Source organism: Lissotriton helveticus, chromosome 1_1 (genome assembly GCF_964261635.1).
Source record: "Lissotriton helveticus chromosome 1_1, aLisHel1.1, whole genome shotgun sequence".
NCBI lineage: Eukaryota > Metazoa > Chordata > Amphibia > Caudata > Salamandridae > Lissotriton > Lissotriton helveticus.
This window is the reverse complement of record NC_136057.1, coordinates 1,153,380,917-1,153,403,783: the sequence shown is the minus strand read 5'-3', so window position 1 is coordinate 1,153,403,783 and position 22,867 is coordinate 1,153,380,917. Positions and strand designations below refer to the sequence as shown.

Genomic DNA, 22,867 nt, shown 5'->3' with positions numbered 1-22,867 from the left:
GGATGTGAGTGCCTGTTCCAACGTACGCCGGACCCCTGTGATTTGTTTAATGCATTCCCCCCGTGCCACCACCTTGAACGCATCCCACTCTATCAGTGTCGAAGAAGCCGTGTTCGTGTTGTGCGTGAAGTAGTCCTGTATGCTGCGCGTGTGCGAGTCTCGGAACACCTGATCAGTCAAACATTCCCTAGGGAGTCGCCAGGTAAGGACTGGTGGGTGCGGGGGTGCCAGGTGAGTCGTAGTAAGTGAGCGTCATGATCTGAGATGACCCGCCCCAAGTAGTCCGCAGAGACGACCGTAGGGAGGATCTGCGCTGAGCATAGAAACCTGTCAAGGCGGACCCGGAGGTTGTGAGGGATAGAGTGGAACGAATAAAGGCGGGCATGAGGATGTAGGTGTCGCCAAGCATCGGTGAGCGCCCAGTGTGTGGCCCAAGCACGGAACAACTCTGATTGTCGGGGGGCTGGGGAGCGCGGAGGGGGAGGGTGTGATCGGTCCAGGGAAGGGTCAAGCGTGCAGTTGTAATCGCCTCCTAAGATCCAGGGAATAGCAGTGAATTGGGCCAGGACTCCCGTAAGGTGATCCCAGAACTTGTCTTGCTCAGAATTAGGGGCGTATATGCTACCCAGGAGGATCCCCTGGCCGTCTAAGAGCCCTTCCAGTAAAGCATATCTGCCCTCCTTGTCCACCACCCGCGTAAGTTCCCGGAAGGGGGTGTCTGGCCTAACCCAGATTAAAGCGCCGCGCGCAAATGCAGAGTAGGACGTGGCACAGAACGTTCCGCGCCATTTAGCCTGCAGTCTGCCCAGTTCGGTGCTGTTAATGTGTGTCTCCTGCAGGAGAGCAATCCCAGCCATCTTGCGCTTGATGTATGAGTAGACAGAATAGCGCTTGCTAGGCGTGTGGATGCCCCGTACATTTAGTGTGAGGACATTAACGTCCGATCGTGGAACTGCCATCAATCAGAGGTCGTGGAAGCTGCTGAGAGCACCCAGGAGGCCCGGGGAAATGTGAGGTTATAAACCGTGTGCATGCCAGTGTATGCCTTGCTGTTGAGGGGTAGGGACAGGAACTGACAGGAGGGAAAACTGCGGTAACAAGGGGCGGGAAACAGTCCCAATACAGGGGATATGTCACTGGGGGCGGCATATCCAAACTAGTGTCCCACTACGGGGAGAATACAACAAGAAACTGCGGGGGTGGCAGCACACGTGTATGCGAGGCTGGGTGCTGATCGGGCTGTTGTAGAAGTGACGTATGTCGCGCGTGAGCCTACAGAGGAAAGCGCTGAAGTAGAGTTCGAGCATATTCGGTAAGTAAGGTGTACATAAAGAGGATACAATCCAGTCCCATATCACTCGGAGGTGTTTGGTCGTCCATCCAGAATAGCGTCCATCGTTTGCGTGATGACCAGGGGAGAGGAGGCCTGACCTATCCCCGACATCGTGCCATCACCGTCACTGTCTTTCTCCGGGGTGAAGAGGTGTGGCTGGCGTTCCAAGTCTGGAGCTAGGGGCGACGAGTGCAGTTCAATCACCGCTCTCAGGGCATCTCGTCGCTCTTGCATGATCTGCGTTAAATCAGGGGATCTCGAAGAGGATGAACCGTGGCTCTTGGAGGGGCTCGTTTGGGGGTGCTTCGAACTCCGTGAGCGATTGTTCTGGTCTCGTTGGGTTCCCGCCTTGGGTAGTAGTGGGCAGTGGAGCTCGGACCAGTCTTGCGCGTCCTCGGCGGTGGTGAAAAAGATGGCCCTGCCCTTGTGTAGGACCTTGAGGCGGGCTGGGAACAGCAAGGAGTATTGGACATCGTTTGCGCGGAGGCGTCTCTTGACCTCGAGAAATGTGGACCTCTGCTGCTGAACTCCTCGAGCATAGTCTGGGAACACCATGACATGTTGGTCCTCCACCTGCAAGGGGCCTGCCGCTCGGGCCGCGCGGAGCACCGCGTCGCGGTCACGGAAGTGTAGGAACTTGGCCAACATCGGTCTGGGAGGGAAGCCTGGTCGGGGCTCCCGGGCGGGGACCCTGTGGGCTTGTTCAATGGAGAAGAACGCCAAGCGTTCTGCTTCGGGGGTGAAAGACCTGGTCCATGACTCCATATAGTTCAGGGGGTCTGAGTTCTCAATTCCCTCCGGGAGGCCCAGGACGCGGATATTACAGCGCCTCGACCGCCCCTCTAAATCGACCGTGCGTTCTTCAAGGGCCGCCACGCGGCGTAGGACCTCCTGTAGATCTGTCCCTTGTGCCTTCACGGCGGGTTGTAGGTCGGTCAGTATCTTCTCTCCCTCCGCCACTCTGTCCGTCAGTTTGCAGTGATCGTCGCGGACCAAGCTGATGTCCGTCGAGAGGGTGCCCAAACGTTCCTCCATCGATAGTCGGGACATCTCTATGGCCGCTGGCACCTGGTCCAGCTTTGCCGATAAGGTGGGGTCCGTTTGAGGCGCGTGGGTTTGTGACCAGGTCCGGGTGTGAGGCATATTCTCGGGGGCCGTTTCCGGGACGGCGGTCGCCTGTGTGCCCTTCGGTTTCCCCATGCTGACGGCAGGTGGGGCGCTGTGAGTCAATGAGGGCAGAGAGCGGCGGGCTGTTCGAGGAGGGGCCTCTGGAGCAGACCCACGCCAGGAGAGGATGCATGGACACAGCAGGTGTAGGGAGGCCAAGGGCTAGCCCACCAGGTCTCGAGCTCCCAGTCGGTGAAGCGTCCGCACTGGAGTGGTGGAGCAGGGGCGCAGGTCGCGGGGCCCGCCCGCTGGCCGTCCAGACCCTCCAAGTGTAAGGAGCGTGGGGGAGGCGCGCGGTGATCCGGGGCTTCTAGAGGTGCTGCTGGGAGCCCCTCGGATGTCGTCCCGCTCGGACGAGTATGGGCGCCATGTTGGAGTCAGGCACCACTGGGGAACAGGCGTCGGGTGGCCGAGGAGGGCGCCTCAGTCCCACTGGCAGTCTTCGTTCTGTGCCTACCTCCGATGAGTGCAGCGACGTTAGCCGGCTCCGCAGATTGCCCGGTGCGGCCACTGAGGACCGGGACGTAGCAGGGGTGAGTCTCCGAGGTGGCGAGATGGTTCCTGAAGCCGGGGGTTGGTCGCAGCGATGGGACACAATAGCGCCTAATCCCCGCTGGTCTCGCTGTCTGAGCCGGAAAATCCGCCGGCGGTCACTCCACTGCAGTGTTGGGGGGGTCTCGGGGAAGGCAGTGTCACCGGACCGTGGCCGCCATCTTGGGTCTTGGTGTGTGCCTCCGGCGGGAGCAAACACGGAGGAAATGTGCCCCTCCTAGTGTCTGGAGAACCACTGTGGTCGGCGCTCCGGGGAACAGGGGTGCTCCGGTCACAGGTTTTGTGTGGAGGGGCCCACGGCGATCCTCAGGGCTTGATATATTGGCAGCCCAATCGCGGAGCCTCAGCAAGACACGGTCGCCATCGTGGCTTGCGTAGCCACGCCCCCTCCACGTTGTTACAAACTTTTACGTGATTGAGGACGCATATATGATTTTTAAACCTGCATCCGAATATTCGGAGATTATGATTGAGGCTGTATTTTATCTGTCCAGCATTTTTAGTTATGGCATGCACGTTGTGCTGTCAAAACGTGGATGTATCTTTGGAATGGTTTCATTCCATCGCTGGCTAGGGTACTGATTTATTGTGCTATCTAAATTAAGAGAAGCCCTATGTGTTCTGGGCTAGAGGATCCTTCCAGATATGCCACAGGTGACTAGACAAAGAGATTGTTGGTTGGCCGTAAAGGTAGTGATGGCCATTCAAATGTTAAATCACGTTTTTCCTGCCACAAATACATGTTCGGGATGTTTCCTCTATTTTTATTGACACTATGGGTTGTCCGGCGTCATTACCTCACTCCGCCCATATTCTGTCACACAGAGCCCAGCCTTGTCCCGGGGCCAGGGTTGGACTCTAATCACTACCCCCGCAGTCAGCAGGTGCCAGGTCATCCACCGGCTGTCAGCTCAGGATCGGGGTTCCACCTCTGCTGATCCCTGTGGCATCGGCATCCGTGAGAGAGGAGAAAGAGAGGGAGAGGGAGACAGAGACAGAGACAGAGACAGAGACAGAGACAGAGACAGAGACAGAGTGTGTGTGTGTGTGTGTGTGTGTGTGTATAGTTTTTTTTGTAGGTGGCTCTATGTGTGGGTGGCTCTGTCTGTGTGAGGGTGGCTCTGTGTAGGGGTGTAGCTGTTGGCATTGTAAATTACAATACCATTTATTTAACGATTAAGCTATTGGCAATGTAAATGACAATGCCATTTATTTATGATTTAAAAAAAAAAAAAAGAAATGTCATGAGCAATGCCAATAGCTCTACCTTTAATAATGCCGAGACCATTGCATTGTAAATGTTTGTTCTTAAAAACCAACTGCAATACCATTTCATGACGATCAATCTTTTGGTGCTACAAGATCAGTGTTAGCCACCTCTAACGCTTCAAGCTTTCCTCTCACTAGCAGTCCGGAGGCATTCATAAACTGAATTCGTTTGTGTTTAATCGCAGGGTCTTTCTGCTTTCCAAGAAATTCCAAGACAGAGTCTGTTCGATTTTTAGGTACACACCTGCCAATCGGCTTAACACTGAAAGTTTTTCAGATATGCTCTCAAATCTGACTTCCAACAAGAAAATAGAGGTTAATACACAATTTAAAAAATATGTTGCATGCCCATTAGCTTCTTGCTTGTGGGTTGCAATGTCCTCAGATTTGATGGTTCTTCCGTCAAGAGACTAAACTCCATTATCTGGGTCTGTGACCACTGTCCTCACAGAATTAGTCTACACTCATGCACAGTAAATGTATTCTACACCATAGTCACCTTTTGTGTAATCTATTCTGGAAGGCAATTTCAAGCCTAGACCGGCCGATCTACAGATCGCAGTCAGAAGCAACTCCTTCATTAGTCCCTTTGTGGTGTTGGAGGCTAGGGTGAATGTAGACCTCTAGCAAAGTAGTAACCGTGGTCTTCCACCCAGGTGTCATCAAGGTTCCGGAACTTAAATTCCTTAGGGTATTTAACAATGTTAAAATGTCACCAGAAGGAGAAGTTTAGCTTATACTGATCACATTATCCCTCCTAAAAGCACTTGTGACAGGCCAGTCCATCTTCTCTCACCTGACACCCTGGACAATGTCCAGGAGTGTGGTCCTTTAACCCTTCCCTGCTGGTATGACAGGGTTTCTGGAAGATGACAAATCACCCCACCGGTCCACAAACTGCAGTTCAAGTCCAAGCTGTTAATCACTCTTGGATACCACTTTAGCCAATAGCCTCATCCCCTGTATGCTTCTCCCCGCTTGCTGCTTTTATGTCACATAACCATCAGCCTCTAACCTCCGACAGGATGGCTGCCTTTTTGACAGTGTTAGAGGAGGAGAGCACAGTCGTCTCTTTGGTTACGACTTTAGAGGACTAAAACTCTGCTCCTCATTGTGCTCATACCAGTAGAAACACCACTGCTCTAGCTTCTCGCTACTTGGCTCAGATTACAAGGACATTCACTTGGCAGAAGACAAACAGGGTCCAGCACAGTCAAAGAACACAGCTCTGCCAGGAGAGTCCTCTCTGTAGCTTTTATGGGGGATTGTTATGCATATTTGAGGCCTGAACAGGTTTTTCCACTCTAAACCTCCCTGTTAAGTAGTCAACCGTGCACCTCAGCCTGTATAATGCTGCTCTTCCCTGCTGCAAACAGACTTCTACTGCACCCTGAAACTGTAGTTCTTTCCTGTGCAATTATTGGCACCAGAGAGAGTGCCACCGACCTAAAGTTCAAGCAGCCTGTACTAGTGGCTCATATTGGAGCTCATAAAGGAAATAAAGCAGATATTAAACTTTGCCATAAGAATGATACACTATAAAGTGAGATTAACCCTGTAACCCTTGATAACTGTGAGTAAGTTATAGACAGAACCTAGTAACAGTTACTTTCAGTAGGTTACCCGCCATCCTTTTCCACAGTCCACAATGTCACATGAGCATAGTAATTTCTGAGGAGGCATCAGAACTTAACTAGTCTGAACCTAGCACCTATTTCCACTTCCATCCACTACATCTGCTTCCCATTTCTCTGTAAGCTTTTTCAAAGAATGTGATGTGGGTACTGTAAGTGTTCTGCAAACCTGGAACACCTCCATAGTTTTGATCTCTTTCTGTAAGACCCTAGCTGTAGGTAGAAAATATTATACATCATTCCATCTAAACGTTAGCTCAGGGCATGGAAAAGAAAACTTCAACAGACAATGTTAACATCAAAGCCTATTTCAGGAAATAATAAGTATTTACTCTTCAGCCTCATTGTTCCTATCCAGATTAAGTCATTGTGGCAAGCCTGCCTTTCCACCTTTAGGTTATAGCAGTGCTCTCCCAGCTCCTTATGACTTTTCACACTGCTCTAGAATTTCCCTGAATATTATAAGGAGCCAAGCTATTTTGTCTATCAGACCATTTCCTACTCCGAGAGCAGGTTCGACTGTACACACCCAGTGATAAGGATAGATAAATGTTAGGCCCAATAGTAGTACAGGATATTTGGTTACCCCATGCTTCTATCATATATAAAAATGTAAACTTCTGAGATAGTCTTTGTCACACAAAGTCAGCAAAGTACTTGACAAAGTAAAGCAAAATATGTGTTGAAATCATTTTGAAAGCTTGCGTAGGTGTGGATTTGCATTTCGCTTTTAAACTAACATGGAGTAAAAAAAAACAATGTATGGCATCATTAGAAATGCAGAGTTGAGCACACAACAGGAAACAAGTAATCCTGTATCTAGTGTAAGTCAACAATAAAGTATACATTGTGGTAATTTGAGAAAATTAAATAAAATACTTTTCTAAAAGGGCTGTCTTTACAGTCTTCGCTGAAATGAAAGGATTAGCTTTGGAGTCTAGTAAACTCTAATGCAGGTATTTCTATTAGACATAGTTTGTGTTATTAATATTTTTCTACAACACAGTAAAACCTACATATGTTCTGTGGTATATCTGAAACATCATTGGGTCCCTCTTCGGAATCTTCGGATGATGGCATTGCTTCAGCAGCAGCCTATGTGAGATCAATACAAATGGTTACAGTTTGTATAGTTATTCTGGAATCAGATATATGGTTACATTTAACAAGTTTCTCTTAAATTGAAAATACGGTACACCTCCAGAGTTATCTTACCATTATCATATTTACCAGAGATTTTCTGGGCACACAAAGATCTATGCAGCAGGTGCCTTAACACCATTAGATATTTTAAAATTCAAACTTTGCAACCAATCAATCAATCTTTATTCAAGTTCACATTTTAAAACCATAAAAGCACATGTATAAAGTACAAAAAAAACACAATCCTCAACAACATACCAGAATACAATGACTTAAACTAATAAAAATACAAGAATGCTAAACCACAAAACTTACAGGCGGTACCGTAAAAATAAGGAATTATTTAGATAGCACGCTTTGCAACCAATTAACCAGAAGATATTTACTGCCATGTCTCTCCTTGTTGTTATTTTCTTTGTGGAAGAGTTTTAAAAAATAGATGTATAATTTCGGGACCAGATTTTGTGTCAGGGTTGTCTCACTTTTTTGGTGCAAATACGGCGCAAAATCTAATTCGTTAAATATTGTAATGCACTCGAAGGTACTCATGATAGCTAAACACAGGTGTGAGGTCTTAAGATATGTCACTTCCTGTGAGGTCATTGGTTGTGATGCCACTTCCTATGATGGCATGTGTGACATTACACTCCATGATGGCACACGCTATGATGTTACCTGCATGCTGCCTGACTTGATTAGTCCACCCTATTCTTTTTTTTTTTTAGGTCTCGCCTGCGTGGGCTGCGCACATGCGCAGTCTCGCTGGTGAGATTTTATGTTTTTGAGGAGCTTTGTGTATCAGGCTGTAAGCCACGCCCCTCTTTCCCATTGGCCGGTGTCACCATTTATGTTAAACGGTGGCCACCCATTGGGAAAGAGTTTTGTCTGATGTAGACTTTTCTCTTTTTCAGCCGTCCCACTTGGATGGCCTCGCCTGCTTTCCCTCTGAAGTAAAAGGTTTCTTATCTTTATCGGGCCAAACACATGGCCCCATTATTGTTATTATTGTGTCATTTTTAAAGCGAACAGCTACCCCAACGGGGTGTCCCGGCGCTGATTGAATTAGGAGACGGTCTCTCAGGCAAGGGGTTAGAGGCAGAACAGAAAAGTTTTCAGGGATCGACGGAATTTAAGTTCCGAATTACTCCTTCGTAGGTCCAAAGGCAATTTGTTCCATTTTTAGGGCAGCGCATAACTCAAAGGTTTTGCCTCCAGCCCTGGCTTTTTTAAATCTTGGGGTAGCCAATAGAAATTTGTCGTTTGAACGGAGAGCTCTCAAATTACAATATGGCCGTAGAATAGCTCGTAGATGGGGAGACCCATTGCCCTTGGTGGTTCGATAGGCTAATATCATGGCTTTGAAATCAATTCGTTTGCTCATAGGGAGCCAGTGTAGTTCCCGAAGGTAAGGCGACATGTGCTGCCTGCGGGAAAGGCCACCAATCAACCGCGCTACGGCATTTTGTACCGTCTGAAGTTTATGGCAGAGGCTTTTAGTTAATCCTAGATACAGTCCGTTGGCGGAGTCCAGATGGGAGATAATAAGCGCATGGACTATTGTTTTCCTGTTCGCACATGGCAGATAATTGATGAATTTTTTTAAAGTTTTAATCTTGGAAAAGCAAGCAGATAAGACTGTGTTGAACTGATTCTCAAAGGATAGTTCATCATCCCAACGGACTCCTAGGTTTCTGACTGAGTTCTTAGGAGTAGGGGGCTGGCTCAGATCTTCCGGCCACCAAAGGTTCAAATTCAATGGAGATGGCCGATTAAAAAAAAAAGCACTTCTGTTTTACCTGCATTTAGTCTCAAGACGTTAAGGTCCATCCAGTTAGCGATGTCTCTTAAGCAGGTTTTAAGGGGGTCAAAGGCGCAGGGAGATATCTCCTCAAACGTAAAAAGATAAGAAACCTTTTACTTCGGAAGGAAAGCAGAAAAAGAGAAAAGTCTACGTCACAACCGCGGCTGCCTGGCGAGAGCTTATTTTTAGTATTGCAGACATAAACCATGAGATAGCCCGCGGGGGGAGGCGGGTCAATGAGACCACTAGCATTAACATGACTCATATGGAGGTAAGGTGCATGCAACGACTCACAGACGCGGGGTTTGCAGTTCACTTATTGCCAGTTTGTGTACCGCTGCCAACTGTGCACATAGCGCCCACTGCTCCCTCGAAGCACCTTCCGACGCTTCTAGAGAGCCGTGCATTACGCAATATACTTGGGGCTGAACTCAATATACCTTTTCTGTGAGTAATTTCGTCCGGTTTCCGACTGAGGTGTGAATTAATACAGATTTTCCAGAAGCGAGAAATACTTACTCATGGCTAAATGATGTGTGAATCAAGTCCATGGTGTTGATTTATTCAGCTTCAGAAGAAGAAGGTCGGAGTCATCCCTGCCAGGGGCATGGATAGACTGGAACCAAACTCAGCCCTGGCACACTGTGCGAAGCAGCTCCACAAAGGGCAGCTCTGACTAGAATGTAGCCAGGGGGCTGTCTTGTGTTGGGGGGGTGGGGCTGCTCTGAAAGAAGCCCCCTATCCTGCAGCCTCCTGGGAAGTGCCCGAGTTTGCAAGGGGCCGCCCTGGCCAGGGCTTGAAAACGGCAGCTCAGCTGTGACTGTCGATTACAAGAGCAGTCACTTTTACTTTCTTATTACAGATAATAAACTGATAAAGAGCTTGGAATGAGAGACAAAGGAACTCCCTTAGGGCTGATCACTCAGAGGAGTTCGCTCTAGAGGAAGTGAAGACTGGGGTGTCAGCACCACTGCCTCACCGTGCACCTGGGAAAGAGGGTCCCCGGGCCCCCATCCCATGCTTGGGCAGATGTGCAGGGGGCAGGAGTGACTCGCTGTGGGGGCTCGACCAGGAACACCCTCACCAGAAGCAGCCTGCACAAGGTGACTGCTTCTGACCCAGCCCCTCTGGCCTTCCTGAAGGGAAGATGCAGGCTTTAGCTGGGAGTGAACTGTGCCTGCACAAGGCGACTACTTCTAACCTAGCCCCTCTGGCCTTCCTGAAGGGAAGACGTAGGCTTTAGCTGGGAGTGAACGGTGCCTGCCTGCACAAGGAGACTGCTTCTGACCCAGCCCCTCTGGCCTTCCTGAAGGGAAGACGCAGGCTTTAGCTGGGAGTGAACTGTGCCTGCCTGCACAAGGTGACTGCTTCTGACCCAGCCCCTCTGGCATTCCTGAAGGGAAGACGCAGGCTTTAGCTGTGAGAGAACTGTGCCGGCACAAGGCGACTGCTTCTAACCCAGCCCCTCTGGCCTTCTTGAAGAGAAGAAGCAGGCTTTAGCTGGGAGTGAACTGTGCCTGCCTGTACAAGACGACTGCTTCTGACCCAGCCCATCTGGGAAAGACAACCATAACTCAGCTTAATGACTCTGAGCAACAGTTGCTCGGTAACTCCGGCGGGTCCTGCAGTGGAAAAAGCAGTGTGGACATTGTTTCAGAAAGCGGAAGACTAGGCTATTGGAATTGTTGGATGGATCACTTTGGACACAATAGTCCATCGTCCAAAAGTGTAGTCAAACCTTGTGACCTTTGTGAAAAGCCTGAGAGAGGCCAGAGTGTGTGAATCCATTTAAGAGTTGACTTCCACATGTATTGCGATGGGCATTCCCCTAATACCAATGAGGCTTAATAGCCCAACAACACAAAGAACTGAAACCATATCACTGTTGAATATACAAATGCAACACTCACTGACCTCATTGATAACGTCACAGTATGCTAGTATTAGAGACGCCATCATTGGTGCTGTCACATAGTATCATTTTGGGTGGCTTCAGCAAAGCTTTGTGGTGAGTCAAGGTTTAGTGTTACAGTCTCGGCGTGGTTATTTAAGTTGAAATCCGTATTTTCAACAATTGTGACATATTTTTTAATTATATACTGATAGTTTTTTTTTCTGCTTTATTTTATTTGTAAATCCTGATGAACCAAGCTGTGAGATAGATTTGTCATGCATCATACCAAGCAAAGTGGCGCATTTGTGAGGCTGCTGTATGACACTTACCTTCTAAAGCACAAGTGCTTTATTGCATAAGAGGGCAATCACATGACAAGATCAACTACCCCAAACTAGTAACAATTCCATGTAATTACGACCCCGTCTCAGATTGGAAGCATGCAGCCAAATATGGCTTAGTCGCCAATTCACATTCATAGTTCAGATAAAAGAGCATAGAGTAGCATACCTTAAACAGCTGGGGGGAAATGTAGCTTGTCCTCAACCCACTTCAGGAACTAATAACATTAACATAATCTTTTGAGTTAGCATGAGCAGCGTCAGAATTATGAGGAAATATTTCGCAGGTAGAGTACCAATCCTTAGCTAAAGATGCAGAACTCTGGCCATCACTGATTCTACTTCATCCATATACTTGTTAAATTAAGGTACCTATTTGCAGGTTACAAAAAGCATTCAATAAGCTCCCTTTGCTGGAATCCAAGGACATACACTTTTGAAGCCATATTTTATATGCAGATTTAACCTTGTATGTCTTTCCTGGGGTAATCGACTCAAAAAATGCATGAGACCTACCAGCCAGAATAGGTCACAGACATTAGCAAGCCAACCAAATGAAAGGCAGCCAGTGAGGCATAAAACAATGCATAACACAGATGTAACTTTCAGCCCGTCCTCGATTTTCATCCAGTAGCACTAAGCATGATGGGAGTTGTAGGCTAATGTTTGTAACAGAAAAGGTAAAACTTTCAAGTCCTGTCCAGCGTGCTAGAGTAGTTAAACGAGAACCAGGATTGTTGGAGGATCACTCTCTTAACACAAGCCCAGTCACTTGACAACACTGGTGTAACACTGGCACGCGATTACACGACTAAGCCAAACATTACACACATATGACAAAAGGCCAGAAAGGTGGCATTAGTGAGGTTGCACTGGCCAAACGGAGGTCAGATTGGAACGGGGTGACAGACTTCTTTCTGTGTTCTTAGATCAAAGTGTACTGTAGCAAGATCGTACATCGTGACAGCGGTTGAGCCGGGATTTACGGCCGCAATCTTCATACCCCAAGCAATAACAAACCAGAATTAAAAATGCAATAGGGCTCGCCTTTCATTAAGTTAAAGCCATTTGCTTAGCTATACGATACCATTAGCAAAGCAAATGGCTTTAACTTAATCAAAGGCGCGACCTATTGCATTTTCAATGCTTGTTTTAGGACTTGTGCCCTGGATTCCTGTTGGATTTTCAGGATATTTATACATGATAAAACCTACATATAATTAATCCACAGTGAAATAATTTACATAGCCAGTGTATTGTCTAAACCTCTGGCATGGATGCCTACCCTTTCTGCGTTAAAACTGACAGGGCTAGCTCATCCCATGTTGAGAACACACATTCTTTTTACTTGCCTGTATATATATGTAATCAACGAGCCACACAACCATGTTTCTCTTCAGCGAATACATCTATACAACTTCATTAAAAACAATTCAATTAGTGAGGAAAGCACCAGTACCGATCAGTAATTTATTGAGAAAACAAATACACAACTGAAGTTGTTTCAAGTAGCACACCAACTAGATTGTCAGTAAATGGTTTTCCTTCAAAAGCTTGCCATTATTATGAGGGCTGTACACTCTGAGAATTCTGCAATTTATTTTTATTCATGCAATTATTCTAAATATCAAAATCTATACACTTACCAATTCAGCAGCGTATTTTCCTGCACCACGTTCATGTAGGTTGAAAAATATTTTAACATTGCCATCTCATACTCACAGATCTAAATCAGACGGTCTTTTCATTTAAGAGAAGCTCTTGCGTCTGATATCCAGTCTGATCAAATGACCATTTCCTACGGCATCCCACAGGGATCATCAGCAATCAATCAATCAATCAATCTGGATTTGTAGCACGAAGCTAATCACCCATGAGGATATCTAGGTGCCGAGAGCACTGCTCCAGGGGGAGGTTCAGTTGAACCTCCAAGTCTTGAGTTTCTTCCTGAAGTCCGGCAGAGAGGGTGAGTTGCGGAGGTGAAGGCCATTTCTACCTGGTCCACTGCAGCTACCTGGCTGACTGAGTGGAGGGAGGACTGGCTTCAGACTTTTCCACTTCCGGTTTGCCTTTTCACGGCACCCATTTTTAGAAGGGAGCCATTCTAGTCTTCCCCAGAGTCCTTCTGCCTCCACATACTTAAGGGGAGGATGGGGCAGACGTGCAGCTGTTAATTGCTGCACTACAGCTATTTGATGCCAGACTGTTTTGGAGGGAATCTCCTACCACATTTAGGGTTAATTCTAATTTACGCTGTTATTTTTAATATCATTTTGTTTTAATAAATGGTTTTATCTTTAGAATTTTACGCACCTACCATTTGCAGCCATATTTTGTCACTCGCCCAGTCCCGGCTTGCTCTGTCTTCCTCCTGCCATTTCTCCCCGGTGCCGTACGTAGCTAAATAAAAAATTCTATTGCATTTGTTCTTTCTTACCTCTCACTCATACCCTCTCAGCTTTGTAAGTGTAGATAACAGTGATGTTGAGGTATCGTATATCCTCATATCTAATATGAATCGCTAATTACGAAGCTACAGTGATTTACAGTGTGCAGGTTTTCTGAGAACACACTGCAACACGTTCCATCCGTAAATGGGGGAATATCCTTGGAATCTCACATGCTGTACTGCTCACTATCCGGGCTCCCGTCGGGCATCTAGCCTGTAAAATCATCGTGGAACGAGCGAATCTACTGTACCATGAAATCAATGAATTTTTGAATTTGAATTTAAAAGCATTTATTGAGCGCACTTATACCCAGCGGTTTCATGGCGCTATAGGAGCTACTACTAGCAACAGCAGCAGGAGGGGCAGGTTTAGTCAACAAAAGCTCTAGAGAAAAGGAAGGTTTTTACATTATCCAGAACTCCAAGTAGGAGGTTGCGGATCTAAGTGTCATGGGGAGGGAGTTCCAGAAGACAGGTGCAAGGACTGCAAATTTCGCCCCACCTGCTTTCTTTTTCTTAAAGCGAGGTGTGACCAGGAGTGCCATGTGGGTAGAGCGGAGTTCTCTGCCCGGCAGGTAGGGTTTGATGGCTGAGCATATAAACTCGGGGGCAGTGCCCATCCTGGCCTGAAAGGTGAGGCAGCCCAATTTAAATAAAGCCCGCTCCCGCACAGGTAGCCAGTGCAATGATTTCAGCAGTGGGGTTGCTCGATGGAATTTGGGCAACCCGTGGATCAGGCGGGCGGCCTGATTTTGCACTAGCTGCAATCGGTGTATGGCGTAGGCCGGTGCGCCGTTATAGATTATGTTCCCATAATCAAGGCGCGAGAGCACCATTGCCATCACAATTATTTTCAGTGCCGGGAGGGAAAAGAAGCGGGATATTTTCCTGATTATCCGGAGGGAAAAAAAACACGAGGAAACCACCGAGCTGACCTGGGGATTTACAGATAGTTGGGGATTAAGAAAGATCCCAAGGGTTTTAACTTTAGGAACCGGGAGGGGAGGAGCACCAAGTGAAAGGGGCCAAAACAAGGGGGGACCAGGGACTGCAACCACCTCCTGTCAAGACCAGCTCTGTCTTGTCAGGGTTGAGTTTAAGGTGGTTGCAGTTCATCCAATCTTGGATGAATAACATAACGGTTTGAAAATTCTGAACAGAGGAGGGGGAGTGAGAAAGGTTAAAAATAAGCTGGAGGTCATCGGCGTAATTAAACACCGTGACCTCGAGCTGCTGCAATGAAAAAATAAGGGGATGAATGTATAAATTAAACAAAAGAGAGGATAAGGATGAGCCCTGAGGGACACCACACTCCACCTTTCGTGAGGAGGCAGTAAAACCAGCGAGATGAACGGCCTGTGCCCTGTCACACAAGAAATAATTGAGCCAAGAGAGGGCAGAGCCCTCTATGCCCGCCGCCCTGACACGAGTGAGAAGAATGGAATGATCCACCGTGTCAAAAGCGGCGGACAGGTCCAAGAGAACAAGGGCTTGCGGAAGGTTGTGGTCAATACCCTCACGGAGTCCATCCATCACTGAGATCACTACCTTCTCTGTGGAGTGTAGAGGTCAGAAGCCCGCCTGGCAAGGGGAGAGGCAATGATTTGCCTCCACATAAGTGCTCAGAGTACTCGTAACGTGGGTTTCTAAGACCTTTCCCAAATAGGGCAAGAGGGAGATGGGACGGTAATTAGCTGGGGACAAGGGATCAGCGCCAGTTTTTTTTATGATCGGAATGATGACTGCTGATTTGTGAGAGGAGGGAACAACACCATTGCTTAGTGAGTCGTTGAGGAACGTGAGGGGAGGGGTAGGACAGGTCGAGAAGATCTCTCTTAGAACATGGGCGGGACCAAAGTCCAAGGGGTAGCCCGATTTCACCCGCCGAAGCAGAGGAAGGAGTGAGTCCTTGGTCAGTGGGGGAATGCTAACCAGTTTTGAGATAGAAGGGGGAGGAGGTGGGTTAACAAAGGTTAACGAAGGGGGTGGTATATTGATTTTGATCTGTGCGATCTTCTCAATGAAAAATTCATTTAGAGAATCGCAGAGATGTTGAGAGGGGGGGACTGTTGTCGTGACTCTATTGGATGCTGACAATTCATGGACAGTGGCAAAGATCTCTTTGGATTGGGACTCTGCCGCTAGAATCTTTCCGGAGTAGTATTCTGTCTTTGCCGCAAGAATGCCTTTTTTATAGGTCTGTAAGGCAGAATGGTATGTGGATTTCAGTAAAGGGCTATAAGTTCTCCTCCAAACTCTCTCGGCTCTCCGTGCAGCTAGTTTTTTCACCTTAAGGTCAGATTGGAACCACCTATTAGCTGCATGGGCTCGCTTAACCGTAATCCGCCTAAAGGGAGCGAATTCGTCGCCCGATTGAGTCAGCCAATTTTTGATGGATTCCAATTGGACTGAGGCTGCAAGGCCTGAGAGGTCAGGGCTGGACTCGGATAGGGACGAGCAAAGGGACGGCATGTCGGTTTTGCCCCATTTCCTGATCCAGATGTTCTTGGGGAGCGGGGGCTTAACCTCAGGGGATAGTGCAAGGGAAAAGGAAATGAGAGAGTGGTCCGACCAAGGGCAGGGAAGGATGGTGGGGGGCGAATTTGGTCGAGTGCATGACCACGGGTGTGAGTGGAGCTGTGAATGTGAGGTACGAAGTTGAGGCTAATCATGAGGTCAGTGAAATCCTTAGAGTAGGAAGATTCGGCAGGGTCGTTAGGCCAATAATTAAAGTCCCCTAGGACTAAGACTGACGAGTTATTTATTGCCAGAGTGGCCAGGAGATCTTGGAAACTAGGGATGAAAGATGAAGTGAATTGAGGGGGGCGGTAGACAAGGACACAGGTCAGGGGGGGTTTGGTATGAGGTCGAACGCGCTACCAAGTAGTCAACTTCAGGGATTGTAGGAAAGGGAAGGATCTGAAAGTGCAAGTCAGCACGAGCTATCAAAGCTACTCCTCCGCCCATCTTGCCCTCAGGCCGATTCACTCGGATGGCAGAATGTGAAGGGGGCAACGCAGCTAGAACATTGGGCAGGGAGTCCGCTCTGAACCAGGTCTCGGTTAGAAACAAGAGATCAGGTTCATGCGTGTCGATATAATTAAAGAGCTCGTACTGATGTTGAACAGCTGACCGGGTGTTAAGTAGGCAGCCGTGATGTTAAATACCAGTGTTTGGGGGTTAAAGGAAGGGGGTGGGGTCGGGGGTAAGGTAGAAGGCAAAGGTGTCAACTGGGTAACAATCTCTGGAGGAGAACGAAGGGGCAAGGCAGACAAACCAAGGGAAGTCACACGATTAAATACAGCGGGAGAAATGGCACCAGGGGTCCAGTAGGAGCAGAGCTGTGATGGAGTATATCTGATCAGTTGAGCAGAGTGGGATGCCCCCAGCCCCGGTCGGCCGCGGACGGGCGCAGACGGGCACGACTTTGGCGCAACTTCGGCGCGAAGTCTGCGCTCCCGCTGCGCTCGTCCGCTGCGCTTCCACCAGGTCGCCATTATATCCAAAAAGGGGAGTGAGCCACTAGACCGCTGACCTGCGCGAGGGAGAGGCAGGGCGGAAGTGGGGTAGGGCAGGAAGTGGTGCTCGATGTTGCGGCCCTCCGCACAAACGGCACAATGCCGGGGGCGGAACGGGGTCCAGAGCAGAGGAAACAGGTAAGACAAGCCCCAGCCCAATAGTTTATAAAATACAAAAGCCAAAAAATACAAATGCGCGTTAGCGCTAAGTAACAGTTTCAAAGATTAAAACAGCAGCTAGTAATCAGCTGTTGAAGGGATTTTAAAAGCGAACTACAGCGCCGTGACACGCCTGCAGCCTCAATCGCCGCGCTGAAGGACTGCTGGTCGCTGGTTGTTCATTCTGAAGACTCCACGAGCAAACGCAATGCCGACCTGTTGTTAAAAAAAGGAATAAACAGGGTGTGTGGCCAAGATGGCGGCGGGATAGGACATGTTTCTTGCAGCTCTTGCCCGCCGCCTCCCAGGATAGCATAGCACGGGCCTTTCGAGGCGCCAAATCGCTCGAGGAGTGACTGCACCCCACCTGGACCTCCCCGGACCCAGTTTGGGCCCGATATTGGGATCGAGCGAGCACCAAAGAGCGATCCCTTGACTCGGCCGGGAGACGGCCCCGGCGTCCCTGGTGTGGGAGGCCTCGACAACACAGTGGTTTGCGGCACGAACCACTGTTCTCCCGGCTCAGCTGCACAGCCAGCATCCCGAAGACTCGCCGGCTCCTGGGGCCGACTGGGAGATTGACCCCGAAGGGTTGCGGGGTCCGGAGTGGCGGCGGAGCCTTGTGTAGTTGCAGAGGCGACGACATACCAGTGGCTGCCGAGGCACCCAGAGAGCCGCCAATTAACCTGAGACTACTCACCGTCTACGCCACTGCCGTTAGGCGCAGGTTGAGTGCTGCCTGCGGCCTGGTCTCCGTGCCATCGGACTAGGCCGTGCAGATCCCTGGCCAGCGGTTCTTCAGGAGTCCATCTCGGAGGCAGGCAACGCCGCCGGGCTCTATGCGAGCCTGCGGCATGGAGGGAAGCGCCGAGGGCCTGCTGCTGCCTCTTCGTGCTGCATTGCTGGACCCGCCGCCACTAACTCAAGCTGCCCTCTGCCGTTGGTGGAAGTACCCCCTGCGCGGCCTCAGGGCCTGATGGAGCTTGGGGACCGGAGACCACGTGAGAGGGTCGGATGCGGTCCCACGTGGCAGGTACTGCGGGGGTCTGCGCGCCGGGGGTGTGGGAGGCGCAGACTTGCACCCTGCCCCGGGCGCACCTCGTTGGGAGCCGCATAGACTAGCAACTAACGAGGCGGCATGGATGATGTAGTCGCTGTTGGGCCGCAATATGACTTGTACCGGGACCTACCTCTGTCCCCAGCGAACCATGACCCCAGGATTGGATGAGACCCTGAGTCGTGGCCGGAGGTGGGCTGCGTGGAGGGGGGTGGCGTGGCGAGGGGCAACTGCACTGGAGGCAGAAAAAGAAGTAGCGGGCAGCACCGCGGCCTACAGCTGACGGGCCGCGTTTAAATATCTCCTGGCCCAGGATCAGAGCACCTTGTATTGCTGCACGGACTGGTGGATTGGGGGCGGTGTGCCGGCATCGAAAGGCCCCCGTGGAGATTTGCGACAGCACCTCACCCTGCGCTCCGCTGCATAGGGGGCCCAAACAGCCGGGACGAGGCTCAGCAACAACGGCGCTTGGTAGAATTGGCGCCCGTCTTACCTCCTCAGAGCCGAGGCCGCATCCGTCCCCAGCACTCGGAGCTGTGCAGCTGCTGGGGGCCACCTGCACCTGCACCCTTACCATACCGAGACGGCAAGCTAGAAAGGAAGCGCCCTCTGACCCCGGGCTAACTGCTCCCTTTCGCTTCAAGTCGGGACCCCCTCACCCAAGCACTGGAACTGGCTCTCACTGACTGACTCACATCTCATTCTCACCTGTCTGAAGAGTACTGGGGAGCATGTCCAGATCTAGAGGTACGAAGCTGAAAACCCTCAAAGACATCTTTAGTTAGTCGCAGCTTACCCTCAAGATGGCCTCTGCAGCGCCAGTCACTGGACCGGAGAGACGCCCTGGGAACACCGGGGATGAACCCATCACAAAATAATTTCTGGAGTCACTCTCTCTCACACTCTGAGAGGACATCCAGTCAGGGAAAACTGAATTCGCTACTGAACTCAAAGAAATCCTGAGAGATGTTGATAATGTTGGCGAGCGCATGGCCACATTGGAGGAGAAGAGCGACACTGCTGTCTCAGACATGACAACTCTCCAACAGGAGGACATTAGGTTACAAGACCAGCACATAGACATGCAGCTGCACCTGGAGGACATTGAAAACCGCTCTCGCTGACACAACATAAGGATCCGAGGAGTTAAAGTGATGAATGACACACGCGACCTGTTTTCCTTTGCCACCGGTCTCTTCAAGCACATATTGGGTGACTCCTCTGAGGCAGACGTCATATTAGACAGGGCGCACAGAGTAGGCCTGCCCCGCGGCCCCAACGCTCCACCGGCGGACATACTGGTGTGTGACCAGGCCTTTAAGACCAAAGAATCCATTCTATCAAAGGCAAGGGCGGCTCACCCCATTTCCTTCCGGGGACACTCTCTCGTGCTCTATCAGGATCTGGCTCTGACCACGCTGCAAAGACGCCAGCAATTTCGCCCAGTGACTGAGCACCTTCGAGGGCTGGGAATTTCCTACTCGTAGGGTCACCCTTTCCGATTGCTATTCCAACACGGTGGCAGGTTACATCAAATCTGCTCATTGCAGGAGGCCTGCTGGCTGTTGGAACTGACGCCACCCAGCGAGGAGGAGCACGCCGGAGGTTCGGGCCCGGGGCCTGATATTTCACCATCAGGCTGGCAGCGCCAGGGCAGGAGAAGGCGCTCGAGGAGGCCGCCGGCCTCGGACATTGCCCGCGGCCAGCAGGGGGCTCGGACTGTGGTGGCGGAGGCGCTGGCGGGGGAGGACTCAGTTGGCACGTGAGGACTCCACGCAGAGGTTCTGATCTTCTTCCTCTTTAAGGATCCTTGCTGTCCATTGAGGGGTGGTGGGAGGAGAAGATATCCATGATGACGGTACCACGGACCTCGTTTGACGGTGATACCAGTTGTCCTGGGACAACGGACTTTCTCTATGGACTACTACTTGTTCAAGTTCTTTTTGGGGGTTTTATGTTTGGGTTCCCTCGTCCACCTCCCCTAGTTGCCCCTTGGGGATGCCCTTCCCTGTGGCCTGAGAGCCCGTACCCCTCCTTCCTGTTGCACATACTGGCTAATTGCTAATGCCAAGCTACATCCCACTTACAGTCCCCTGATGCAGACTGACCCCATTAAGGTCCTCATGCTCAACGTACGGGGCTTAAACAACCCCATTAGAAGCAGGGCCATCCTTCATCTTCTGGAGCACTCCAAGGCAGACATCTGCCTTCTCCAGGAGACCCACCTTCTCGCGAAGGACCACCACAGATTGAGATCCAAGACTTTCCCTATGCAATTATTCTCCTCTAACACTTCGAAGTCGGCAGGGGTGGCTATAGTGGTCTCTCGATCCTTTCCCGGTAAGGTCTTGCAGAAGGAGGCGGAGATTAAGGGTCGCCTACTCACATACCAGTTTTCGCTGGGGAGTTTGTACTTTGTGGTGGGTTCCGTATACGCTCCTAATGAAGGGCAAATTACGTTTCTCCTCAATGCCCTCAGTGAGGAGGCCGCAACGCCAAATAGACACTCATTGCTGGGAGGGGATCTAAACATTGTCTTTGATAACGTGGTGGACCACTCGTGTCAAAGAGCGACACAGGTAGGGGTACTGACACCAGCAGGGCAGGCACGCCTCCGTGATCCGGGGCTCTCAGATTTATGGCGCCACTTGCACCTGCAGCTACACTTTCTACTCGGGTGCTCACAAAACATATGCACGCCTAGACTACTTTCTCTGCTCCACCTCACTGCTGATAGATGCGGAGATCCTGACGGCCTCTGACTCCGATCACTCCCCAGTCCTAGCCACCTTTCAGCTGCCACGCTTCCCGTGCACTCTCAGACGCTGGTGCGACACTCTGCTGCACAACCAGACAGTAGTCTATCAAATCCGAAAGGCCATCACCGATTACACCGCCCAGAATGCTAACCCTGACACCTCTTTAGCGACTCAATGGATGGCTTTAAAGGCAGTCGTTTGTGGTGAATTCATAGCTATATCTTCAGCTCAGAACAGGGAGCGGAGCCGTAAGCAAGCGGAGATCACCCAGAGAGTGGAGGAGCTTCAACAGCTGCATCAGAAAGCGGGCGCCTCCAGGGCCTGGCGGCAGCTATGTGTGGAAAGGAAGCAATTGGCAGCCTTTGATCAAGACAGGGCAGAATATGCGACACTCCGGCTTCGGCACTCCTACTACACCGGAGGGGACAGGTGCGGCCGTCTCCTGGCGAATAAGCTACGGGAGGTTAGGCAGCGCCAGAGAGTTCAGAGTATTCGGTCGCCATAGGTGAAGTCATTACCGAGGACGCAGAGATGGCTGAAGCATTCTGCGATTTCTATGCAGACCTATATAAGGGGGATTCGCTAGAAAATCTTCACAGTGCGGTATATAGTGCTGCAGCGCAGGTGGCCTTCCTATACCAAGCTCAGGCTGAATACCTAGATAGAGAGATCCAGAAGGAAGAGGTGATTTTGGCGTTCTCCCGTCTCAAATTAGGCAAGTCACCAGGACCGGACGGTTACATGGCTGTTTTTTACAAAACATTTTGCAACCAAATAGCCCCTGCCCTGACAGCCTATTCAACACATTTGAACAGGCAGGTACCATTCCAGGAGAAATGCTTGAGGCGGCGATAGTCGCCATCCCAAAGCCGGGGAAAGATAAAACCGTGTGTAGTGCCTACAGGCCTATATTACTCCTAAATGTGGACATTAAGTTGTACACCAGCATCCTAGCGGCCCGCTTGGTGCCATACATGGCCCGACTGGTTGAGCCAGATCAGGCCGGTTTTATCCCAGAGAGGCAGACCTGTGACAACACTAAACACATTTTACATCCAATAGAAAAGCCTCCCGCACTCAGGAAGAGTACATGCTTCTGGCCATCGATGCAGAAAAGGCCTTTGACCGGGTGCACTGGCCGTATCTGGAGATGGTACTGATGGCGGCCGGGCTCGGTGAGAAATTCCGTAACCAGATTCTGAACTGCTATCGCTCTCCCATGGCAACGGTCCGAGTCAACGGTCACACCTCTTCTCGATTTCCCATCGGCGGGTGCCCCCTATCACCCCTTCTCTTCTCTGCTTAGTGTGTGACGGCAGCCACTCATAACCGGGATTAAATTTGGGAGGGGGCGGGGGGGGGGGGGGGGCACGCATTCTATCAGTCCAGACGCCGACGACTTCCTCCTTTCCCTGTCGGATCCGATCACATCTTTGCGCTCCCTCTTCATGGAACTAGACAGCTTTGCACGTGGATCAGGCTTTAAAATCAACATGGACACATCCATGGCTCTTAACATCTCCCTTTCCCCGCACACTCTCACTTCCATTCAGGAGGAACACCCAATTCAATGGGCCGCCACCGCGATCCCCTACTTAGGCATTCAATTAGCCCCTACCATTCACACTACCATTGCCGTCAACTATGCCACACTCCGCACTCACATCCACTCGAAATTGAACAGATGGAAACACTGCATGATGTCCTGGCTGGGAAGAATAGCAGCTACCAAGATGACTATTCTCCCTCAGATCTTACACCTCTTTCAGACTCTTCCCCTTAGGACCCCGC

At 50.2% G+C, this 22,867-nt stretch overlaps 1 protein-coding gene across 6 annotated transcripts in view; it reads right to left on the bottom strand.

Annotated features, from left to right (window-relative positions):
- TRABD (TraB domain containing) overlaps window positions 1–22,867 on the bottom strand; it is a 188,315-nt gene that overhangs the window by 124,374 nt on the left and 41,074 nt on the right. For all 6 annotated transcript variants that reach the window (XM_078678972.1, XM_078678970.1, XM_078678977.1 and 3 more), the window contains exon 3: window positions 6,972–7,050. In XM_078678972.1, the coding sequence (XP_078535098.1) occupies window positions 6,972–7,050 (79 nt within the window). The remainder of the gene's footprint in view (window positions 1–6,971; window positions 7,051–22,867) is intronic.